Consider the following 21014-nt stretch of genomic DNA (forward strand, 5'->3'; position numbering starts at 1 on the left):
TACAACAATGAATTTCACTGTACCTCTGTACATGTGAGAAATAAAGTACCATATCATACCACAGGGTGGTGAATCTGTGGAATTCTTTGCCACAGAAGGCTGTGGAGGCCAAGTCAGTGGATATATTTGAATGAATGAATGAATGAATAAGTTTATTGGCCAAGTATTCACATACAAGGAATTTGCCTTGGTGCTCCGCCCGCAAGTGACAACATGACATACAGTGACAGTTAGGAATGGCATGTAAAACATTAAACATTAATAATAAAACATTATTGATTGAACATGTGAATTAATTAAAATACCAGAGCAAAAGGAGGCTACAGATTTTTGGTTAATGAGTAGAGCTACTACTCGTGGAAAACTGCAGAGATAGATAGATTCTTGATCAATAGACAATAGGTGCAGGAGTAGGCCATTTGGCCCTTCGAGACAGCACCGCTGTCAGTGCGGGTGTCAGAGGTTAAGGGGAGAAGGCAGGAGAATGGGGTTAGGAGGCAGATAGATCAGCCATGATTGAATGGCAGAGTAGACTTGATGGGCCGAATGGCCTAATTCTCGCCTATGACATGATCTTATGATACCCCCTCTCTCTGCCCTCATTATCCTACATTTGACACAGGGGAGAGGGGATGGGGGGGTGGGGGTGTTGGTGGGGATACAGGCACTGAGATCTGACAGAGTTCTCCAGGGTAAAGGAGGCCATGTTGAATCCGGAGCAATGAATGCAAATGCAACGTTAGCCTTTAACCTGGACAAGAATATAACGAAACATGGCTGCAATGCTAGGGCTTTATAATGCACTGTTCAGACCACATTTGGAGAATTGTGAAGATAGACACAAAAAGCTGGGGTAGCTCAGCCGGTCAGGCAGCATCTCTGTAGAAAAGGAGTAGGTGATGTTTCGAGTCGAGACCCTTCTTCAGACTCAGTCTTTGGAGCGTTGTGAGTAGTTTTATGCCCCATGTCTGAGGAAGGATGTGCTGGTCAGTGGAGGTTAACAGGAATGATCCCAGGAATGAGTGGGTTAACATATGATGAGTGTTTGACGGCACTGGGCCTGTAACATAGAAACATAGAAAATAGGTGCAGGAGTAGGCCATTCGGCCCTTCGAGCCTGCACCACCATTCAATATGATCATGGCTGATCATCCAACTCAGTATCCCATCCCTGCCTTCTCTCCATACCCCCTGATCCCATTAGCCACAAGGGCCACATCTAACTCCCTCTTAAATATAGCCAATGAACTGGCCTCAACTACCTTCTGCGGCAGAGAATTCCACAGATTCACCACTCTCTGTGTAAAAAATGATTTTCTCATCTCGGTCCTAAAAGACTTCCCTCTTATCCTTAAACTGTGACCCCTAGTTCTGGACTTCCCCAACATCGGGAACAATCTTCCTGCATCTAGCCTGTCCAACCCCCGTAAGAATTTTATAAGTTTCTGTAAGATCCCCCCTCAATCTTCTAAATTCTAGCGTGTACAAGCCGAGTCTATCCAGTCTTTCTTCATATGAAAGTCCTGCCATCCCAGGAATCAGTCTGGTCAACCTTCTCTGTACTCCCTCTATGGCAAGAATGTCTTTCCTCAGATTAGGAGACCAAAACTGTACGCAATACTCCAGGTGTGGTCTCACCAAGACCCTGTACAACCGTACTCGCTGGAGTTTAGAAGAATGAGGGGACACCTCATTGAAACTTGCCGAATAGTGAAAGGCCTGGATAGAGTGGATGTGGAGAGGATGTTTCCACTAGTGGGAGAGTGTAGGACCAGAGGTCACAGCCTCAAAATAAAAGGACGTACCTTTAGAAAGATGATGAGGAATTTTGTCAGTCTTGGGGTGGTGAGTCTGTGGAATTCATTGCCACAGAAGGCTGTGGAGGCCACATCATTGGGTATTTGTAAAGCAGAGATTGATAAGTTCTGGATTAGTAAGGGTTTAGTTTAGTTTAGTTTAACGTTGAAACAGGCCTTTCGGCCCATCGAGTCTGTACTATCCTATATATTAGGGATGATTTTACAGATACCAATTAACCTACAAATCTGTGTGGCTTTGGAGTGTGGGAGGAAAACATAACACCCGGAGAAAACCCACGCAGGTCACAGGGAGAACGTGCAAACTCCGGTCAGACAGCATCCGGAGGCTCGAACCCGCGTCTTTGGGTGCTGCAAGGCAGCAACTCTACCGCTGCGCCACCGTGTTGGAGTGAAAGGTTACAGGGAGAAGGCAAGAGCATGGGGTTGAGAGGGAAAGATAGATCAGTCATGATTGAATGACGGAGTAGACTCGATGGGCTGAATGGCCCAATTCTGCTCCGAAACTTATGAACTCATGAATACCTTTCATGGTGTGTTCCTTCGCCCTCACGATAGACACTAAAATGCCCGATTCCCATTCGCACACTGACCTTTCTGTCCTGGGCCTCCTCCATTGCCAGTGAGGCCAAACGCAAATTGGAGGAACAGCACCTCATATTTCGCTTGGGCAGCTTACACCCCAGCGGTATGAACATTGACTTCTCTAACTTCAAGTAACTCCTGCATTCCCTCTCTCTCCAACCCCTCCCCCACCGAGACATTATACTAGTTTCAGTCTTCCTGGTAAGTTTCGTTGTCCATAACTTGTTTTCACCTAGACCCACAGATAACAATGGCCTGTTTCCTTTATCATTGTAACTTTTTATGCATATCTTTATCTCTCTACATCACCATCTATATCTCTCGTATCCCTTTCCCCGAGCTCTCAGTCTGAAGAAGGGTCTCGACCTGAAATGTCACCTATTCCTTCTCTCCAGAGATGCTGCCCGACCCGCTGAGTTACTCCAGCATTTTGTGTCTATCTTCAGTCTCACACCTCATTAACGGGAACCATCGCTGGTAATTAGACAATCGACAATAGGTGCAGGAGTAGGCCATTCGGCCCTTTGAGCCAGCACCGCCATTCAATGTGATCATGGCTGATCATCCCCAATCAGTACTCCGTTCCTGCCTTCTCCCCATATCCCTTGACTCTGCTATCTTTAAGTTCTCTATCTAACTCTCTCTTGAAAGCATCCAGAGAAATGGCCACCTTTTGAGGCAGAAAATTCCACAGACTCACCACAAAAAAGTTTTTCCTCATCTCCGTTCTGAATGGCCGACCCCTTATTCTTAAACTGTGGCCCCTGGTTCTGGACTCCCCTAACATCGGGAACTTGTTTCCTGCCTCTGGCGTGTCTAATCCCTTAAAATAATCTTATATGTTTCAATAAGATATCCTCCCATCCTTCTAAATTCCAGTGTATACAAGCCCAGTCGCTCCATTCTCTCAACATACGTCCCACCATCCCGTGAATGAATCTTGTGAACCTACGCTGCACTCCCTCAATAATAAAGAATGTCCTTCCTCAAATATGGAGACCAAAGCTTACTTTCACACTAAACTCACCGGATGGAGGTTGTTTTGTTTTTGAGCCGCTCATTGTCTTTCTTCCCCTTTTGTTTCACAGTTTCAAAAACGTTATCATTTTGTGGTCTTATGCAGCAGTTCCCCGGGTGGGAACTGAACCTTCCACAAGTGGGGACACTGTTGGTGAACCCTCGTGTTGCTGTGGTGGGCAGGTCCTGCAATCTTCCACCTCCAATGCCCCCAGCCACGGAGATATCACAGGTCAACATTTCGTACCTTGCCAGGACTTGAGGGCCTGAGCTACAGGGAGAGGTCGGGCAGACTAGGACTCTATTCCTGAGAGCACAGGAGGATGAGGAGTGATCTTATACCGGTTAATTTACTTTTGTTTAGTTTCCAGTTTAGTTTAGTTAAGATCAGTTTAGTTTCAAGATGCCACGCAGAAATAGGCCCTTCAGCCCAACTAGTCCGTGCCGACCAGCAATCCCCGCACACTAACTACACAGCGATCCTACACACACTGGGGGCAATTCACAATTTTTTACAGAAACCAATGAACCTATAAACCTGCACGTCTTTGGAGAGTGGGAGGAAACCGGAGCACCCGGAGAAAAGCCACGCTGGTCAGGGGGAGAACGTACAAACTCTGTACAGACAGCACCCGTAGTCAGGATGGAGCCCGGGTCTCTGGCGCTGTGAGGCAGCAACTCTACCGCTGCGCCCCCGTGACACTCACGTATTGACATGGGACGGTGTGGTGCCAACAGTTTAGTTGAGTTTAGTTTATTGTCACGTGTATCGAGGTACAGTGAAAAGCTTTTGTTGCGTGCTAACCAGTCAGTGCAAAGACAATACATGATTACAATCGAGCCATCTACAGTGTGCAGATACAGGATAAGGGAATAACGTTTAGTGCAAGGAAAAGTCAAATTAAAGACAGTCTGATGGTTTTCAATGGGGTAGATAGGAGCTCAGGACCGCTCTCTAGTTGGTGGTAGGATGGTTCAGTTGCCTGATAACAGCTGGGAAGAAACTGTCCCTGAATCTGGAGGTGTGCGTTTTCACACTTCTGTACCTCTTGCCTGATGGGAGAGGGAGGAAGAGGGAGTGGCCGGGGGTGAGACTGGTCCTTGATTATGTTGCTGGCCTTGCCGAGGCAGCGTGAGGTGTAGATGGAGTCAGTGGAAGGGAGGTTGGTTTGTGTGATGGTCTGGGGTGTATCGATGCGAACTGTCCAACTGGTGAAGCAACCAGCTACCTATCCATAGACACAAAAACCTGGAGTAACTCAGCGGGTCAGGCAGCATCTCTGGAGGAATGATATTGACTGCATTTCCGAGGCAGCGTGAAGTGTAGATGGAGTCAATGGTGGGGAGTCTGGTCTGTGTGATGGACTGGGCTACATCTGCAGCTCTCTGCGATTTGTTGAGGACTTGAGCAGAGCTGTTCCCTAACCAAGCTGCGATGCATGTTTCAACTACATAGATACAATCGAGCCAAACTCAAGTTCTATAGGTAGTTAAAGGGGAAGTTACAGAGTGCAGGATATAGTTCTCAGCATTGTAGCGCATCAGTTCCACAGACAAAGTCCAATGTCGACAATGGGGTAGAGGTGACACTTGAGGCCGAGACCCTTCTTCAGACTGAGTCAGGGGAGAGGGAAACGAGAGACACAGCTATCCATGTTCTCCGGAGATGCTGCCTGACCCGGTGAGTTGCTCCGGATCTTTGTGACCATCTTTGGTCTAAACCGGCCTCCGCACTTCCTTTTTCTTGCACAAAAGAGGGGAAGCTGTGGTGGTGAGGCTAGAGTGACTGCGAGCTGCGGAAATGTAGGTCCTCTGTGGTGGGGGAGCTCACCCTGCTAACTGGGATGGAGCTGGTGCAGAAGGAACTGAACATCACCCCCTAGAGTTTTTAAGAAGGAACTCCAGATGCTGGAAAATCGAAGGTACACAAAAATGCTGGAGAAACTCAGCGGGTGCAGCAGCATCTAAGGAGCAAAGGAAATGGGCAACGTTTCGGCCCGAAACGTTGCCTATTTCCTTCGCTCCATAGATGCTGCTGCACCCGCTGAGTTTCTCCAGCATTTTTGTGTACCATCTCCCCCTAGAGGCTGGGTGTAGGATCACCGCCACCTTCAGTCTGAAGAAGGGTCTCGACCCGAAACGTCACCCGTTCCTTCTCCCCAGAGATGCTGCCTGTCCCGCTGAGTTACTCCAGCTTTTTGTGTCTGCCTAACTGTTTCTTAAACGTTGGGATAGTCCCATCCTCAACTACCTCCTCTGGCAGCTTGTTCCATACACCCACCACCCTTTGTGTGAGGAAGTTATCCTTCAGATTCCTATTAAATCTTTTCCACTTCACCTTAAACCTATGTCCTCTGGTCCTCGATTCACCTATCTTCGGTTTAAACCAGCATCTGTAGTTCCTTCCTGCACATTCCCCCAGGGCCCAGTACAGGGATGTAGGTGTCAGGGCCTCTGGGGCAGGCTGTTGGCTCCCCTCAGTTTGGGCTCAGGGGGGTTGGGGCGATGTCTGAGCAGGGTGCAACGCTCCTCGTTCTGACCCCACTGTGGCCAAGGACACGGGTAGTCACAGCAGAGTTGCTGCCTCACATCACCAGTGACCCGGGTTCCATCCCGACTATGGGTGCTGTATGTACGGAGTTTGTACGTGAATTGGCTTCTGTAAATTGTCAATAGACAATAGGTGCAGGAGGAGGCCATTCGGCCCTTCGAGCCAGCACCGCCATTCAATGTGATCATGGCTGATCATCCACAATCAGTACCCCGTACTTCTCCCCATATCCCCTGGCTCCGCTATCTTTGAGAGCCCTATCTAGCTCTCTCTTGAAAGTATCCAGAGAACCTGCCTCCACCGCACTCTGGGGCAGAGAATTCCACAGACTCACCACTCTCTGTGTGAAAGGATAGTGCCAGTGTATGGTGGGGGAACAGTCTTCATGAGTCTAAAGAAGGCTCCCGACCTAAAACATTGGCTATCCATTGCCATCCATGGATCCTATCTGTCCTAGTGCGGCACGGTGGCGCAGCGGTAGAGTTGCTGCCTCACAGCGCCAGAGACCCAGGTTCGATCCTGACCACAGGTGCTGTCTGTACGGAGTTTGTACGTTCACCCCGTGACCTGCGTGGGTTCTCTCTGGGTGCTCCCATTTCCTCCCTCACATACAGGTTTGTAGGTTAATTGGCTTCAGTAAAATTGTAAATTGTCCCTAGTGTGTAGGATAGTGTGGATGGTGGGCGGTGTGGGCAAGTGGGGCTGAAGGGCCTGTTTCCACGCTGTGAAAATCTAACACACTGCGTGAGGTACAGCTCATTTACTGACCGACCAAATCTTCTCCAGAGGCCTCTTTCGCTTCAGAATGTCCCTTCAGGATCAACAAACTCATCAGGAAGGCTGGCTCCGTCCTGGGGGCAGAGTTGGAGTTGGAGTTGGATTCACGGGAGGTTGGTCTTGGAGGGGAGGATGCTCCTCAAACTGCGGAGCATCCTGGACAATACAGCTCACCCCCTCCGTGACACACTGGTCAACCTGAGGAGCACCTTCAGCAATAGACTGGTTCCACCAAGATGCAGCACAGAATGCCACAGGAGATCCTTCTTCCCTGTGGCTATCAAAGTGTACAACTCCTCCCCCTTCTGTCGTGGGGTAGACTGACCCCCACCCCCCTCCCTAATCTTTGCACATCCCCAATCCTGGACTTTCCACTTGTCACTTTAATTTCAGGTTTCATGTGTCTTGTGTTTTATGATTCCTCGGATAAATAAAGTTCTATCGTATGGTATGGTATGAATGGTCAGTGTGACTGGCATAGGCCTAGTCTGTGTAGAAACATAGAAAATAGGTGCAGGAGTAGGTCATTCGGCCCTTCGAGCCTGCACCGCCATTCAATATGATCATGGCTGATCATCCAACTCAGTATCCTGTACCTGCCTTCTCTCCATACCCCCTGATCCCTTTAGCCACAAGGGCCACATCTAACTCCCTCTTAAATATAGCCAATGAACTGGCCTCAACTACCTTCTGTGGCAGAGAATTCCACAGATTCACCACTCTCTGTGTGAAAAATGTTTTTCTCATCTCGGTCCTAAAAGATTTCCCCCTTATCCTTAAAATGTGACCCCTTGTTCTGGACTTCCCCAACATCGGGAACAATCTTCCTGCATCTAGCCTGTCCAACCCCTTAAGAATTTTGTAAGTTTCTATAAGATCGCCCCTCAATCTTCTAAATTCTTCTAAATTCTAGCGAGGAATTCTAGGAAGGAACTGCAGATGCTGGTTTAAATCAAAGATAGACACAAAAAGCTGGAGTAACTCAGCGGGACAGGTAGCATCTCTGGAGAGAAGGAATGGGTGACGTTTCGGGTCGAGACCCTTCCCCACCCCTGGGCCAAGTCTGTCCGTTGAGCACTGCTGGAGATGTTGGCGTTAGTATCGAACGTCCCGCTTGGTGTCGAAGCCTCCACCGACCTCTGCAACAATGCGCGCGGCGGTCCCTCCTGCCCTCACCACCGCCGACTGTCCCCACCGCCCCCTCCAGCCTCCATCAGACCCCAGGCCTGCTCTCCAGCCCGCTCATCTCCACCTGCAACACAAGAGCAAAGCATTAGCATCCCACACAGCCAAGACCAAGACCACCACGCAAACTATCCATCAGCAAAGAGGAGTGTGGTGAATTCTGGCCCATGGTCTAGTCAAGCCAAGTTCATTGTCAAAATGTATAAAGAGGAACTAACTGCAGATGCTGGTTTAAATCGAAGGTAGACGCAAAATGTTGGAGTAACTCTGCGGGACAGGCAGGATCTCTGGAGAGAAGGAATGGGTCTCGACCTGAAACGTCACCAATTCCTTCTCTCCAGAGATGCTGCCTGTCCCGTTGAGTTACTCCAGCAATTTATGTCTATCTTCAAGTTTATTGTTATCTTTACTTTAGTTTAGATTAATTTAGTTTAGTTGAAGATAGACATAATCAGCTGGAGTAACTCAGCGGGACAGGCAGCATCTCTGGAGAGAAGGAATGAGCGACATTTCAGGTCAAGAAACTTCTTCAGAGTTTAGTTGAGCTTACTTCAGTTTAGTTTAGTAATTTTAGTTTAGATTACTTCAGTTCAGATTAGTTTATTGTCACGTGTACCGAGGTACAGTGAAAAGCATTTTGTTGCGTGCTATCCAGTCAACGGAAAGACAATACATGATTATAATCGAACCATTCGTAATGTACAGATACATGATAAGGGAATAACGTTTAGTGCAAGGTAAAGCCAGCAAAGTCTGATCAAAGATAGTCCAAGGATCACCAATGAGGTAGATAGTAGTTCAGTACTGTTCTCTGGTTGTGGTAGGATGGTTCAGTTGCCTAATAACAGCTGGGAAACTGTTCCTGAATCTGGAGGTGTGCGTTTTCACACTTCTGTACCTCTTGCCTGACGGGAGAGGGAGTGAGCGGGGTGAGACTGGTCCTCGATTATGCTGCTGGCCTTGCCGAGGCAGCGTGAGGTGTAGATGGAGTCAATGTGTGTGGGCTGCATCCACAATTCTCTGCATTTTCTTGCGGTCTTGGATGGAGCTGTTCCCAAACCGTGCTGTGATGCATCGCGATAAAATGCTTCCTGTGGTGCATCTGTAGAAGTTGGTGAGAGTTGAAGGGGCCATGCGGAACTTCCTAAGTGTTCTAAGGAGTAGAGGCCTTGGTGTGCTTTCTTGTCCGGACGTTACTTTAGAGATACAGCGCGGCAACAGGCCCTTCAACCCACTGAGTCTGATCACTCCGCATACTAGGGACAATTTCCAATTTTTACAGAAGCCAATTAACCTACAAACCTGTACATCCAATACAAGATATTCCATAGTTCATATTTTGCATAGGCAGTTTACGTATGAATATTGCTGAGACAGTGGTATGAATATTTATCTATCTATCTATCTATGCGGTCATGGTGGCGCAGCGGTAGAGTTGTTGCCTTACAGCAAATGCAGCGCCGGAGACCCGAGTTCGATCCTGACTACGGATGCTGTCTGTACGGAGTTTGTATGTTCTCCCTGTGACCTGTGTGGGTTTTTACAAGATCTTCGGTTTCCTCCCACACTCCAAAGACGTACAGGTTTGGTAAATGTAAAAATTGTCCCTAGTGTGTGTAGGATAGTGCAGTGTGCGGGGATCGCTGGTCAGTGGGGACTCGGTGGGCTGAAGGGCCTGTTTCCACGTGGTATCTCTAAACTAAACTGTCTGTCTATCTATTTATTGGTATGAATGTATTTAATTCTCTAACTTCAAGTAAGCCCTGAATCCCACCCTCTCAATCACTCCCCCAACCAAGTCGCACCAGCTTCAAAGTCGTCTTGTTGAGTCTCGTTGTCTGCAACTCGTTTTCACCCGAGCCACAGCTAACAACGGCCTGTTTCCTTCATCATCGGTACTTTTTTGCAGATCTTTCATTCATTTGTTCTAAATCTCTCTTGTGAGGTGGGGGAGGGAGAGTGGGGGTGGGGGAGGGGGAGTGGGGAGGGTGGTTGAGAGTGAGGGGGGTAGGGGTGGGGGATTGAGTGGGTGAGAGTGAGGGGGGTGGGTGGGTGAGAGTGAGGGGGTGGGGGTGGGGGGGGAGGGGGGGGGGGGGGTGGAGGGAGGGGGGGGTGGTGGGTGGGTGGTGAGAGGTGGGGGGTGGGGATGAGTGGATGAGGGGGATGGGGGAGGGTGGGTGAGACTGAGGGGGTTGGGGGGGTGAGAGTGAGGGGTGGGGGGTGGGTGGGTGAGATTGAGGGGGTGGGGATGGGTGAGAGTGAGGGGGGTGGGGATGGGTGAGAGTGAGGGGGATGGGGGGGTGTGGGAGTGAGGGGGATGGGGGGGTGTATACTCACCGGGGTGGGGCTGGTGCTGGTGCTGGTGGCGTTTGACTCCAACCAGAAGGACGGGGTGCGCTGTCGACTGAAGCAGGAGCGGTACTCACTCCTCACCTGCACGGACACAGACAGACGGGGCGTTAGTCTGCCACAGGTGGCGGGGGAAGGGTGGGGGGGAGGTAATGTGAGATCCATGTGTGTGTGTGTGTGTGATATTGGGTGTGTGTAGATCCAGTGGACATGCAGGACGGAGTGAGATATGTATGTGTGACACGCTACTGGAGGTGTGTCCGTGTTGCGTGGCCCTGTACAGTGACCTGTTGCTTGACCCGGTACCGTGACTAGTTCCATGTTGCGTGACGGTCCCCATGTCATGTGACCCGGTACCGTGACTAGTTCCATGTTGCGTGACGGTCCCAGTGTCATGTGGCCCCGTGACCGCCTCCGTGACGCAGGTACCGTGACCGTCTCCGTGCGGTGTGACGGTGCACGCGCGTGTGTCCGCGGGCAGGGTGAGACCGGGCACCGTGGTCGAGACCCTTCTTCAGAGTTTAGTTGAGCTTACTTCAGTTTAGTTTAGTAATTTTAGTTTAGATTACTTCAGTTCAGATTAGTTTATTGTCACGTGTACCGAGGTACAGTGAAAAGCATTTTGTTGCGTGCTATCCAGTCAACGGAAAGACAATACATGATTATAATCGAACCATTCTTAATGTACAGATACATGATAAGGGAATAACGTTTAGTGCAAGGTAAAGCCAGTAAAGTCTGATCAAAGATAGTCCAAGGATCGCCAATGAGGTAGATAGTAGTTCAGTACTGTTCTCTGGTTGTGGTAGGATGGTTCAGTTGCCTAATAACAGCTGGGAAGAAACTGTTCCTGAATCTGGAGGTGTGCATTTTCACACTTCTGTACCTCTTGCCTGACGGGAGAGGGAGGAAGAGGGAGTGAGCGGGGTGAGACTGGTCCTCGATTATGCTGCTGGCCTTGCCGAGGCAGCGTGAGGTGTAGATGGAGTCAATGTATGTGGGCTGCATCCACAATTCTCTGCATTTTCTTGTGGTCTTGGATGGAGCTGTTCCCAAACCGTGCTGTGATGCATCACGATAAAATGCTTCCTGTGGTGCATCTGTAGAAGTTGGTGAGAGTTGAAGGGGCCATGCGGAACTTCCTACGTGATCTAAGGAGTAGAGGCCTTGGTGTGCTTTCTTGTCCGGACGTTACTTTAGAGATACAGCGCGGCAACAGGCCCTTCAACCCACTGAGTCTGATCACTCCGCATACTAGGGACAATTTCCAATTTTTACAGAAGCCAATTAACCTACAAACCTGTACATCCAATACAAGATATTCCATAGTTCATATTTTGCATAGGCAGTTTACGTATGAATATTGCTGAGACAGTGGTATGAATATTTATCTATCTATCTATGCGGTAATGGTGGCGCAGCGGTAGAGTTGCTGCCTTACAGCAAATGCAGCGCCAGAGACCCGAGTTCGATCCTGACTACGGATGCTGTCTGTACGGAGTTTGTATGTTCTCCCCGTGACCTGTGTGGGTTTTTACAAGATCTTCGGTTTCCTCCCACACTCCAAAGACGTACAGGTTTGGTAAATGTAAAAATTGTCCCTAGTGTGTGTAGGATAGTACAGTGTGCGGGGATCGCTGGCCAGTGGGGACTCGGTGGGCTGAAGGGCCTGTTTCCACGTGGTATCTCTAAACTAAACTGTCTGTCTATCTATTTATTGGTATGAATGTATTTAATTCTCTAACTTCAAGTAAGCCCTGAATCCCACCCTCTCAATCCCTCCCCCAACCAAGTCGCACCAGCTTCAAAGTCGTCTTGTTGAGTCTCGTTGTCTGCAACTCGTTTTCACCCGAGCCACAGCTAACTACAGCCTGTTTCCTTCATCATCGGTACTTTTTTGCAGATCTTTCATTCATTTGTTCTAAATCTCTCTTGTGAGGTGTGGGAGGGGAGTGGGGAGGGAGAGTGGATGGGAGAGGGGGAGTGGATGGGGGAGTGGGGGTGGGGGAGTGGATGGGGGAGGGGGGGGTGGGGATGGGTGAGAGTGAGGGGGGTGGGGATGGGTGAGAGCGAGGGGGATGGGGAGGGGGTGAGAGTGAGGGGGATGGGGTGGGGGTGAGAGTGAGTGGTGGGGGGGTGTATACTCACCGAGGTGGGGCTGGTACTGGTGGCGTTTGACTCCAACCAGACGAACAGGGTGCGCTGTCGACGGAAGCAGGAGCGGTACTCACTCCTCACCTGCACGGACACAGACAGACGGGGCGTTAGTCTGCCACAGGTGGCGCGGGAAGGGTGGGGGGGGAGGTAATGTGAGATCCGTGTGTGTGTGTGTGTGTGTGTGTGTGTGTGTGTGATATTGGGTGTGTAGATCCAGTGGACATGCAGCACGGAGTGAGATATGTATGTGTGACACGCTACTGGAGGTGTGTCCGTGTTGCGTGGCCCTGTACAGTGACCTGTTGCTTGACCCGGTACCGTGACTAGTTCCATGTTGCGTGACGGTCCCCATGTCATGTGGCCCGGTACCGTGACTAGTTCCATGTTGCGTGACGGTCCCCATGTCATGTGACCCAGTACCGTGACTAGTTCCATGTTGCGTGACGGTCCCCGTGTCATGTGGCCCCGTGACCGCCTCCGTGACGCATGTAACGTCGCCGTCTCCGTGCGGTGTGACGGTGCACGTGCGTGTGTCCGCGGGCAGGGTGAGACCGGGCACCGTGTCCGCGCGGGTACCTGCTTGCTGAGCAGACACAGGATGATGAAGATGAAGGTCCCCTGGAAGCTGTTGATGATGGTGAACAGGTAGGTCATCACCAGCGACCCACCACCCACCTGGAACAGGCCCAGGGCCCAGGTGATGCCCAATACAAAGAGCCGAGCCACAGCCCGCAGCACCACACCCCTACACAACACACAGAGAGAGACACAGAGAGAGGTCAGCACCACACCCCTACACAACACACAGAGAGAGACACAGAGAGAGGTCAGCACCACACCCCTACACAACACACACAGAGTGACACAGAGCGAGGCACAGAGAGAGGCACAGAGAGAGACACAGAGAGAGAGAGAGAGGGGTCGGCATCTCACCCCTACTACCTGGTCCATATCCCTCCAAACCTGTCCTATCCATGTACCTGTCTAACTGTTTCTTAAACGTTGGGATAGTCCCAGCCTCAACTACTTCCTCTGGCAGCTTGTTCCATACACCCACCCAAAAAGTTACCCCTCAGGTTCCTATTAAATCTTTTCCCCTTCACTTTGAACCCATGTCCTCTGGTCCTCGATTCCCCTACTCTGGGCAAGAGACTGTGCGTGTACCCAATCTATTCCTCTCGTGGTTTAGTATACTTCTTCTTCTTCTTTCGTGTGGCGTGCACAGCCTAAAGTTGTTGGACAACTTGTTCTATTTGATCTTCCGTTTGTGCACGTCGAGTTGATTGCATTAGTCGAAACAGGGCGGTACACGTGAAGGTTGCAATCTTCCACCCCTAGTACACTTCTGTTAGATCACCTCTCATCCTCCTGCGCTCCAAGGAATAGTCAAGTCAAGTCAAGTTTATTCGTCACATACACATACGAGATGTGCAGTGAAATGAAAAGTGGCAATGCTCGCGGACATTGTGCAAAAAAACAAACAAACAAACTACAAACAGAACGGAACAGAATCACATATTCATATATTGCATATTTGTGGGAGGGCGGGAAGAAAAAGGAAAAAAACAGCAATTTTAACAAGACACCACACAACAGTTCAGTAAAGTTAGTCCCTGGAGAGATAGGAGTTTACAGTCCTAATGGCCTCTGGGAAGAAACTCCTTCTCATCCTCATAGAGTCCCAGTCTACTCAACCTCTCCCTGTAGCTTAGACTCTACCTCTCCCTGTAGCTAAGCATCACCAACCTGCCCAGGGGAAAGTTTTCCCACAACATCAAGCATTCACGGGAGACCTTAGACGACGGAATCTGCAGCAACAAACTATCTGCTGGTGTCCCGACCCGAAACATTGTCTGCCCGGTCCCTCCCTTCTATCAGCTCCATCTGTAGCTCCATCCAAGACAACAAGAAATTGCAGAGTTGTGGACGCAGCCCAGACCATCACACAAACCAATCTCCCTTCCATTGACTCCATCTACACCTCACGCTGCCTCGGCAAGGCCAGCAGCATCATCAATGACTAGTCTCACCCCCTCTTCTCCCCTCTCCCATTGGGCAAGAGGTGTAGAAGTGTGAAAACGCACACCTCCAGATTCAAGGACTGTTTCTTCCCAGCTGTTATCAGGCAACTGAACCATCCTCTCACCAACTAGAGAGCGGTCCTGACTTATTATCTACCTCAGCGGGTGAGGCAGCATCTATAGAGAGAAGGAATTGGCGACGTTTCGGGACGAGACCCTTCTTCAGACCCGAAATGTCACCAATTCTTTCTCTCCATAGATGCTGCCTCACCCGCTGAGTTACTCCAGCATTTTGTGTCTACCTTCGATTTTACCAGCATCTGCAGTTCTCTCTTAAACACTACTAGCTACTTCATGGAGACCCCCGGACTATCTTTAATCCAACTTTACTGGACTTTATCTTGCCCTAAATATTATTCCCTTTATCCTGCAAGGAACATCTGCCCAATTATGGAACATCTGGCTAGTGAGGATGAACAACTGTCCAGTGTTGAATATCTGCCCAGTGATGGAACATCTGGCTAGTGAGGATGAACAACTGTCCAGTGTTGAACATCTGCCCAGTGATGGAAAATCTGGCTAGTGAGGATGAACAACTGTCCAGTGTTGAACATCTGCCCAGTGATGGAACATCTGGCTAGTGAGGATGAACAACTGTCCACTGTTGGACATCTGCCCAATGATGGAACATCGGCCTAGTAAACATCTGCCAGTTAGGAACATCTGTCTGGTGTGGAACATCTGCCCAGTGATGAACATCTGGCTAGTGAGGAGAGCAAAGCCCCAGGTAGTATCTGGGACCATCAGAGTTGTCCCAGGCAAGGGGGAAAGGACAGGGAATTGGGAAGAAGTTGTCAGAAGACACATCTTACAGAAGAAGGAGCGTTGTAGCCAGCAGGAGGAGAGATGCAATGAGTGTGACTGACCATCTGTTCTTGATCATGGACACATCTGCATTCAGGGTGGCCAGCTGTTTCCGCAGAGCCCAGAGCGTGGCTGTGAAGAGGTAGAGGTTAACCTGTCGACACAGAGAGTTTAACCAGATTTTAACCCAGAGTTTATCCAGAGTTTAACCAGAGTTTCCCAGAATTTAACCAGAGTTTCCCAGAGTTTAACCAGTTTAACCCAGAGTTTAACCCAGTTTAACCCGAGTTCAACCCAGTTTAACCAGAGTTTAACCAGTTTATCCAGAGTTTAACCCAGTTTAACCAGAGTTTAACCAATTTATCCAGAGTTTAACCCAGTTTAACCAGAGTTTAACCAGTTTATCCAGAGTTTAACCCAGTTTAACCAGAGTTTATCCAGAGTTTATCCCATAGTTTAACCCAGTGTTTATCCAGAGTTTAACCAGAGTTTAACCAGTTTAACCCAGTTTAACCAGGGATTATCCAGAGTTTAACTAGTTTATCCAGAGTTTAACCAATTTAACCAGTTTATCTAGAGTTTAACCAGTTTTTCCAGAGTTTAACCAGAGTTTAACCAGTTTATCCAGAGTTTAACCAGTTTCTCCAGAGTTTAACCAGTTTATCCAGAGTTTAACCAGAGTTTAACCCGTTTATCCAGAGTTTAACCAGTTTATCCAGAGTTTAACCCAGAGTTTAACCCCCAGAGTTTAACCCCCAGAGTTTAACCAGAGAGCCAGGGGGTGACCTGACTCTGGGGTCTCTGACCAGCATAGTCCCGTGGGGATTAGCTCTGGAAACCTCTGCTGTCTGTGATACTCAGGCACCTCGCGATTTAAAGTGATTAACATCCTGATAACCAGCAATTAATTCAATAACACGGAAATTAAACATACGCGCGACCGTTTAAATCTGAGCACGTAATTTGAAAAAGACACCATGTAAATTAGGTTGTGGTATCATGTTCATAAGTAATTGGAGCCATCGAGTCTACTCCGCCATTCAACCCTGGCTGATCTACCTCTCCCTCCTAACCCCATTCTCCTGCCTTCGCCACATAACCTCTGACACCCGCACTAATCAAGAATCTATCAATCTCCGCTTTAAAAATACCCAATGACTTAAAGCCCTGTACCACGGTACGAGTTCATCTGAAGCGGCTGCTCCTCAAGTTTTGGCTACATTTTAGTCCAACGCTATTAATTTATGGGCACCTGGTACAGAGGGAGGAGGGGAGGGTCGGGAGGGAGGAGGGGGTCTCCCTGTCGGTCTGCTCCTGGGCCTGGCCAAGATGGCCATTCGCGGGTCCAGGTAGCGGGCAGTTGATGGCCGCACAGCGTTCGGCTGTCTGCCGCTTTTCCGGGGTTACGTCCATGCCGTGTGTCCCTAGAGAGGGAACACGCGATGTCCACTGGGACTGTGGAGGCCTTCTGTGAACGCTGGTCACCGCAGGAGGTTGAATATATTATAGATAAAAATGTTAATATTTTAATTTGATAATTTTGTTTAAGTGTTTTCTAAATTGTTTGAGCTTTCTACCTTCCCTTGTAAATTGTACATTTGTTTAAAAATCTAATTAAAAAACCTTTCCGGAAAACCCCACAAAACGGTACGAATTCATTTAAAGAGCTCTCCTGAGTTTAAAAAAAAATCAAGCTCGTGGTAAGCACGGAGAATGAACGTAGCGGGTACGTCGGAGCTCGGGGACGTCTCTTAGCGGCTCGTAACGCTAACGGAAGGTACTCGGGAAGACTCGCTAACGGCAGGTAAGCTCGGGAAGACGTGTGAAGATTTTGCAATATGATGAAAAATGTCCACGAGAGCCCCGAGTGCCGATGAGTGGCCATTACCGTAAATCCCCTATCAATAACCCGTGCCTGCCTTCTTCCCATATCCCTTGACTCCATTAGCCCCTAGAGCTCTATCTAACTCTCTCTTAAATCCATCCAGTGATTTGGCCCAGTGAATAATTAGTTTAGAGATACAGCACGGAAACAGGCCCTTCGGCCCACCGAGTCCACGCCGCCAACCAATAACACCAGTTCTATGCTATCCCACTTGCTCATCCACTCCCTGCACACTAGGGGGCAATTTACACGGGGTCAATTAACCTACAAACCCGCACGTCTTTGGGATGCGGGAGGAAACCAGAGCGCCCGGAGGAAACCCATTCTGTTTCCCACAGGAAGAACCTGCAAACTCCACATACAGACAGCACCCGAGGACAGGATCGAACTGGGGTCTCTGGCGCTGTGCCATTCTACCATCCTAGCCCTTAGGTATATGGAAGGATATGGATCGAGTGAATGTGGAGAGGATGTTTCCACTAGTGGGAGAGTCCAGGACTAGAGGTCATAGCCTCAGAATTTAAAAAAAAATTATTCAGGAAGGAGATGAGGATATGGGCTTTTGACTGTCCTTGATCACAGCTTTTGAGTTAAGTCAATGGAAAAGCAATAGGGAACAAGATGCTAATTTCCGAGTATGAAAATTGCCATAACTTTTTTAATACTGAAGATATGAAAGTGAATTAGGTGTCAAATTAAACTTCTTTTTATGCTTTATCTGATGGGATAAATTGCAGACTTGATTTTTAAAATCTAAAATTTTGTAACATTGCTACATAATCAAGGACCAGTCGCACCCCGGCCACTCCTTCTTGTCCCCTCTCCCATCAGGCAAAAGGTAGGCAAAAAACAGTACTGAATGGAGTAAACAGTAGATGAGTTACCAGGATTATGAAGCAGACGGGTCCCAGGAAACTCCAGATGAATCCTCTCTCCAGTTGCAGCCAGCAGCTGAGTGGGCAAAAGGAACCAGGGTTAGATATGTGAAGGAAGCAACTGGAAGTACACCGAAGATCGACACATGGCGGGACTGTCATATGCTGAGAGAATGGAGCAGCTGGGCTTGTACACTCTGGAGTTTAGAAGGATGAGAGGGTGTCTCATTGAAACATATAAGATTGTTAAGGGCTTGGACACGCTAGAGGCAGGAAACATGTTCCCGATGTTGGGGGAGTCCAGAACCAGGGGCCACACAGTTTAAGAATAAGGAGTGAGCCATTTAGTACGGAGACGAGGAAACACTTTTTCTCACAGAGAGTGGTGAGTCTGTGGAATTCTCTGCCTCAGAGGGCGGTGGAGGCAGGTTCTCTGGATGCTTTCAAGAGAGAGCTAGATAGGGCTCTTAAAAATAGCAGAGTCAGGGGATATGGGGAGAAGGCAGGAACGGTGTACTGATTGGGGATGATCAGACATGATCACATTGAATGGAGGTGCTGGCTCCGCCCCTCCTTTCCCACCTCCCTTCCCCACTCTATTCCCCCTTCTCCCCCCTCTTCCCTTCCCCGCCACTACCCCACCCCCTCCTGCCTTCCCTCCCCCTCCCCTACTCTATACCCCCTCCCCCCCCGAACCCCAGGATGAGTGTCGTGCTGTTTGGTCGCCCCTCCCCCACTCACTGTTGTTGTGATCCGTAGCCACGGTGGTATACCGCGGCGGTGATGCCCACCACCAGTGCCGGCGGCACGTACCCCAGCAGGTAGAGGCGTCCGATGCCCAGGGTGCCCGCGCCTCGCACCTTCAACCTGCCCAGTTCCCTGGTGACCAGGAAGAGCTGCAGCCCCTCCAGGAACATCCAGGCAAAGGCAGCCAGGAAGAGGTAGTGTAGGGAGGCAGCAATCAGCGCACACACAACCTGGGCAACAGAGAACGGGAGCCAGGGTCAGCCACTGTATCCACCCATCACTCACCCCCCTCTGTCCTGCCCCCACCTCTCTTTGACAGACACAAAACGCTGGAGCAACTCTGCGGGACAGGCAGCATCTCCGGAGAGAAGGAATGGGTGACGTTTCGGGTCAGGACCCTTCTTCAGACCGAAGACGACAGAATTGAGTGAGAAGTAGGGTCTCGACCCGCAACGTCACCCATCCCTTCTCTCCAGAGTTGCTGCCTGTCCCGCTGAGTTACTCCAGCATTTTGAGTCTATCTTCGGTGTGAACCAGCGTCTGCAGTTCCTTCCTCCAACACTTTTTACATCAGTTGAGTTTAGAGATACAGCGCGGAAACAGGCCCTTCGGCCCACCTAGTCCGTGCCGACCAGCGATCCCGCACACTAACACTACCCTACACACACTAGGGACAATTTCACATTTTTATACCAAGCCAATTAACCTACAAACCTGTACGTCTTTGGAATGTGGGAGGAAACTGGAGATCTTGGAGAAAACCCACGCAGGTCACGGGGAGAACGTACGCCACTCTTTTCACCCAGACAGTTGTGAATCTGTGGAATTCTCTGCCACAGAAGGCAGTGGGGGCCAATTCACTGGATGTTTTCAAGAGAGAGTTAGATTTAGCTCTTGGGGCTAACGGATTCAAGGGGTATGGGGAAAAAGCAGGAATGGGGTACTGATTTTGGATGATCAGCCATGATCATATTGAATGGCGGTGCTGGCTCGAAGGGCTGAATGGCCTACTCCTGCACCTATTGTCTATGTTTCTATTCTCTCCCCACACCCTCCCATCAACATCGAACCATTGCTTTGTGCCAACAATATACCCTTTGACACCCATGTCTGAGATTTAGATGAGTCTAGTTTAGATTCAGATGCTATTCCACTCCGATCTCACCCCTTCTGTAGATCCCCCCTCCCTGTGCCCAGACAGCCCTTGTCTAGACATCCCATGTCTAGACATCCCCTGTCTAAACAGTTCCCCTCTTGACAGTTGTCCAGATACCGCACATCCATACAGCTCCTGTCTAGACACCCCCTGACCAGACAGCCCTTCTCCAGACAGTGGGTGTCCAGACAGCAGGGGGTCTAGATACCCCTACCCAGACACCCCTTGTCTTGACAGTCCTTATACAGACAGTCCTTGTCTAGACACACAACTGTCTGGGCACCCCCTCCCCAGAGTCATCTGTCTAGACACCCCATGCCCATAGTCTCCCCATTTAGACACCCCCAGTCTAGACACCCCTGTCCTGACACAACTCCGCAGCCATTTCCTCCCCAGACCCCCAGTCTAGACACCACCTCCCCAGACAGCCCCTGCCCCTGGGCTCAGTGCAGTGTCCAGTATCCCTCTAGTGGTGAGGCTGCAGATGTGCTGTGCTGCCTCACCTGGTGGGAGGTAGCAGGTGCACTGTGCTGCCTCACCTGCTGGGAGCTGTGCTGCCTCACCTGGTGCCAGGTGTGCTCGACTGCCTCACCTGGTGTGAGGTAGCAGGTGCTCTGTGCTGCCTCACCTGGTAGGACGTGCTGTTGATGCCGGTGACAAAGAGGAGCTGTGCCAGGAAGAGGCTGAGGCAGAGGTTGGCGTGCATGGCCCGGGTCTCCCGCGGCACCGAGCGGCACAGGGCGAAGGTGGCGACGGCCACTGCCAGCCCCACGAGCGACACACTCACCCCGACCACCGTGATAATGTGGAGAGCAACGTGGTCCTGGAACACACACAACACAAACTGATCGTAGCCCACACACAGCTTCCCTTTATCCTAGTTTATCTTCCGTTATCTTAGTTTAGCTTTGCTTCGCTTAACTGAACTCAATTTAGCTTAGTTTAATTTAGTTTAGTTTAGATTAGATTAGTTTAGTTTAGATTACCAACTTCCCTCCGAGGATAAATAAAGTTTTATTGTATCGTTT

At 49.7% G+C, this 21014-nt stretch overlaps 1 protein-coding gene across 1 annotated transcript in view; it reads right to left on the reverse strand.

Moving 5' to 3' along the window:
- Positions 1-7723: 7723 nt before the first annotated feature.
- The window catches only part of LOC116991881 (adhesion G protein-coupled receptor E3-like), a 32581-nt gene continuing 19290 nt past the window's right edge, over positions 7724-21014 (reverse strand). Inside the window, exons 11-17 of the mRNA XM_033050857.1 lie at positions 20615-20809; positions 18825-19060; positions 18093-18159; positions 15386-15477; positions 13015-13183; positions 10270-10365; positions 7724-7999 (exon numbers count right to left, since the gene is read on the reverse strand). Coding sequence (XP_032906748.1) covers positions 7961-7999; positions 10270-10365; positions 13015-13183; positions 15386-15477; positions 18093-18159; positions 18825-19060; positions 20615-20809 — 894 coding nt within the window. The 3' untranslated portion in view covers positions 7724-7960. The remainder of the gene's footprint in view (positions 8000-10269; positions 10366-13014; positions 13184-15385; positions 15478-18092; positions 18160-18824; positions 19061-20614; positions 20810-21014) is intronic.

Source organism: Amblyraja radiata, chromosome 35 (assembly GCF_010909765.2).
Source record: "Amblyraja radiata isolate CabotCenter1 chromosome 35, sAmbRad1.1.pri, whole genome shotgun sequence".
Lineage (NCBI taxonomy): Eukaryota > Metazoa > Chordata > Chondrichthyes > Rajiformes > Rajidae > Amblyraja > Amblyraja radiata.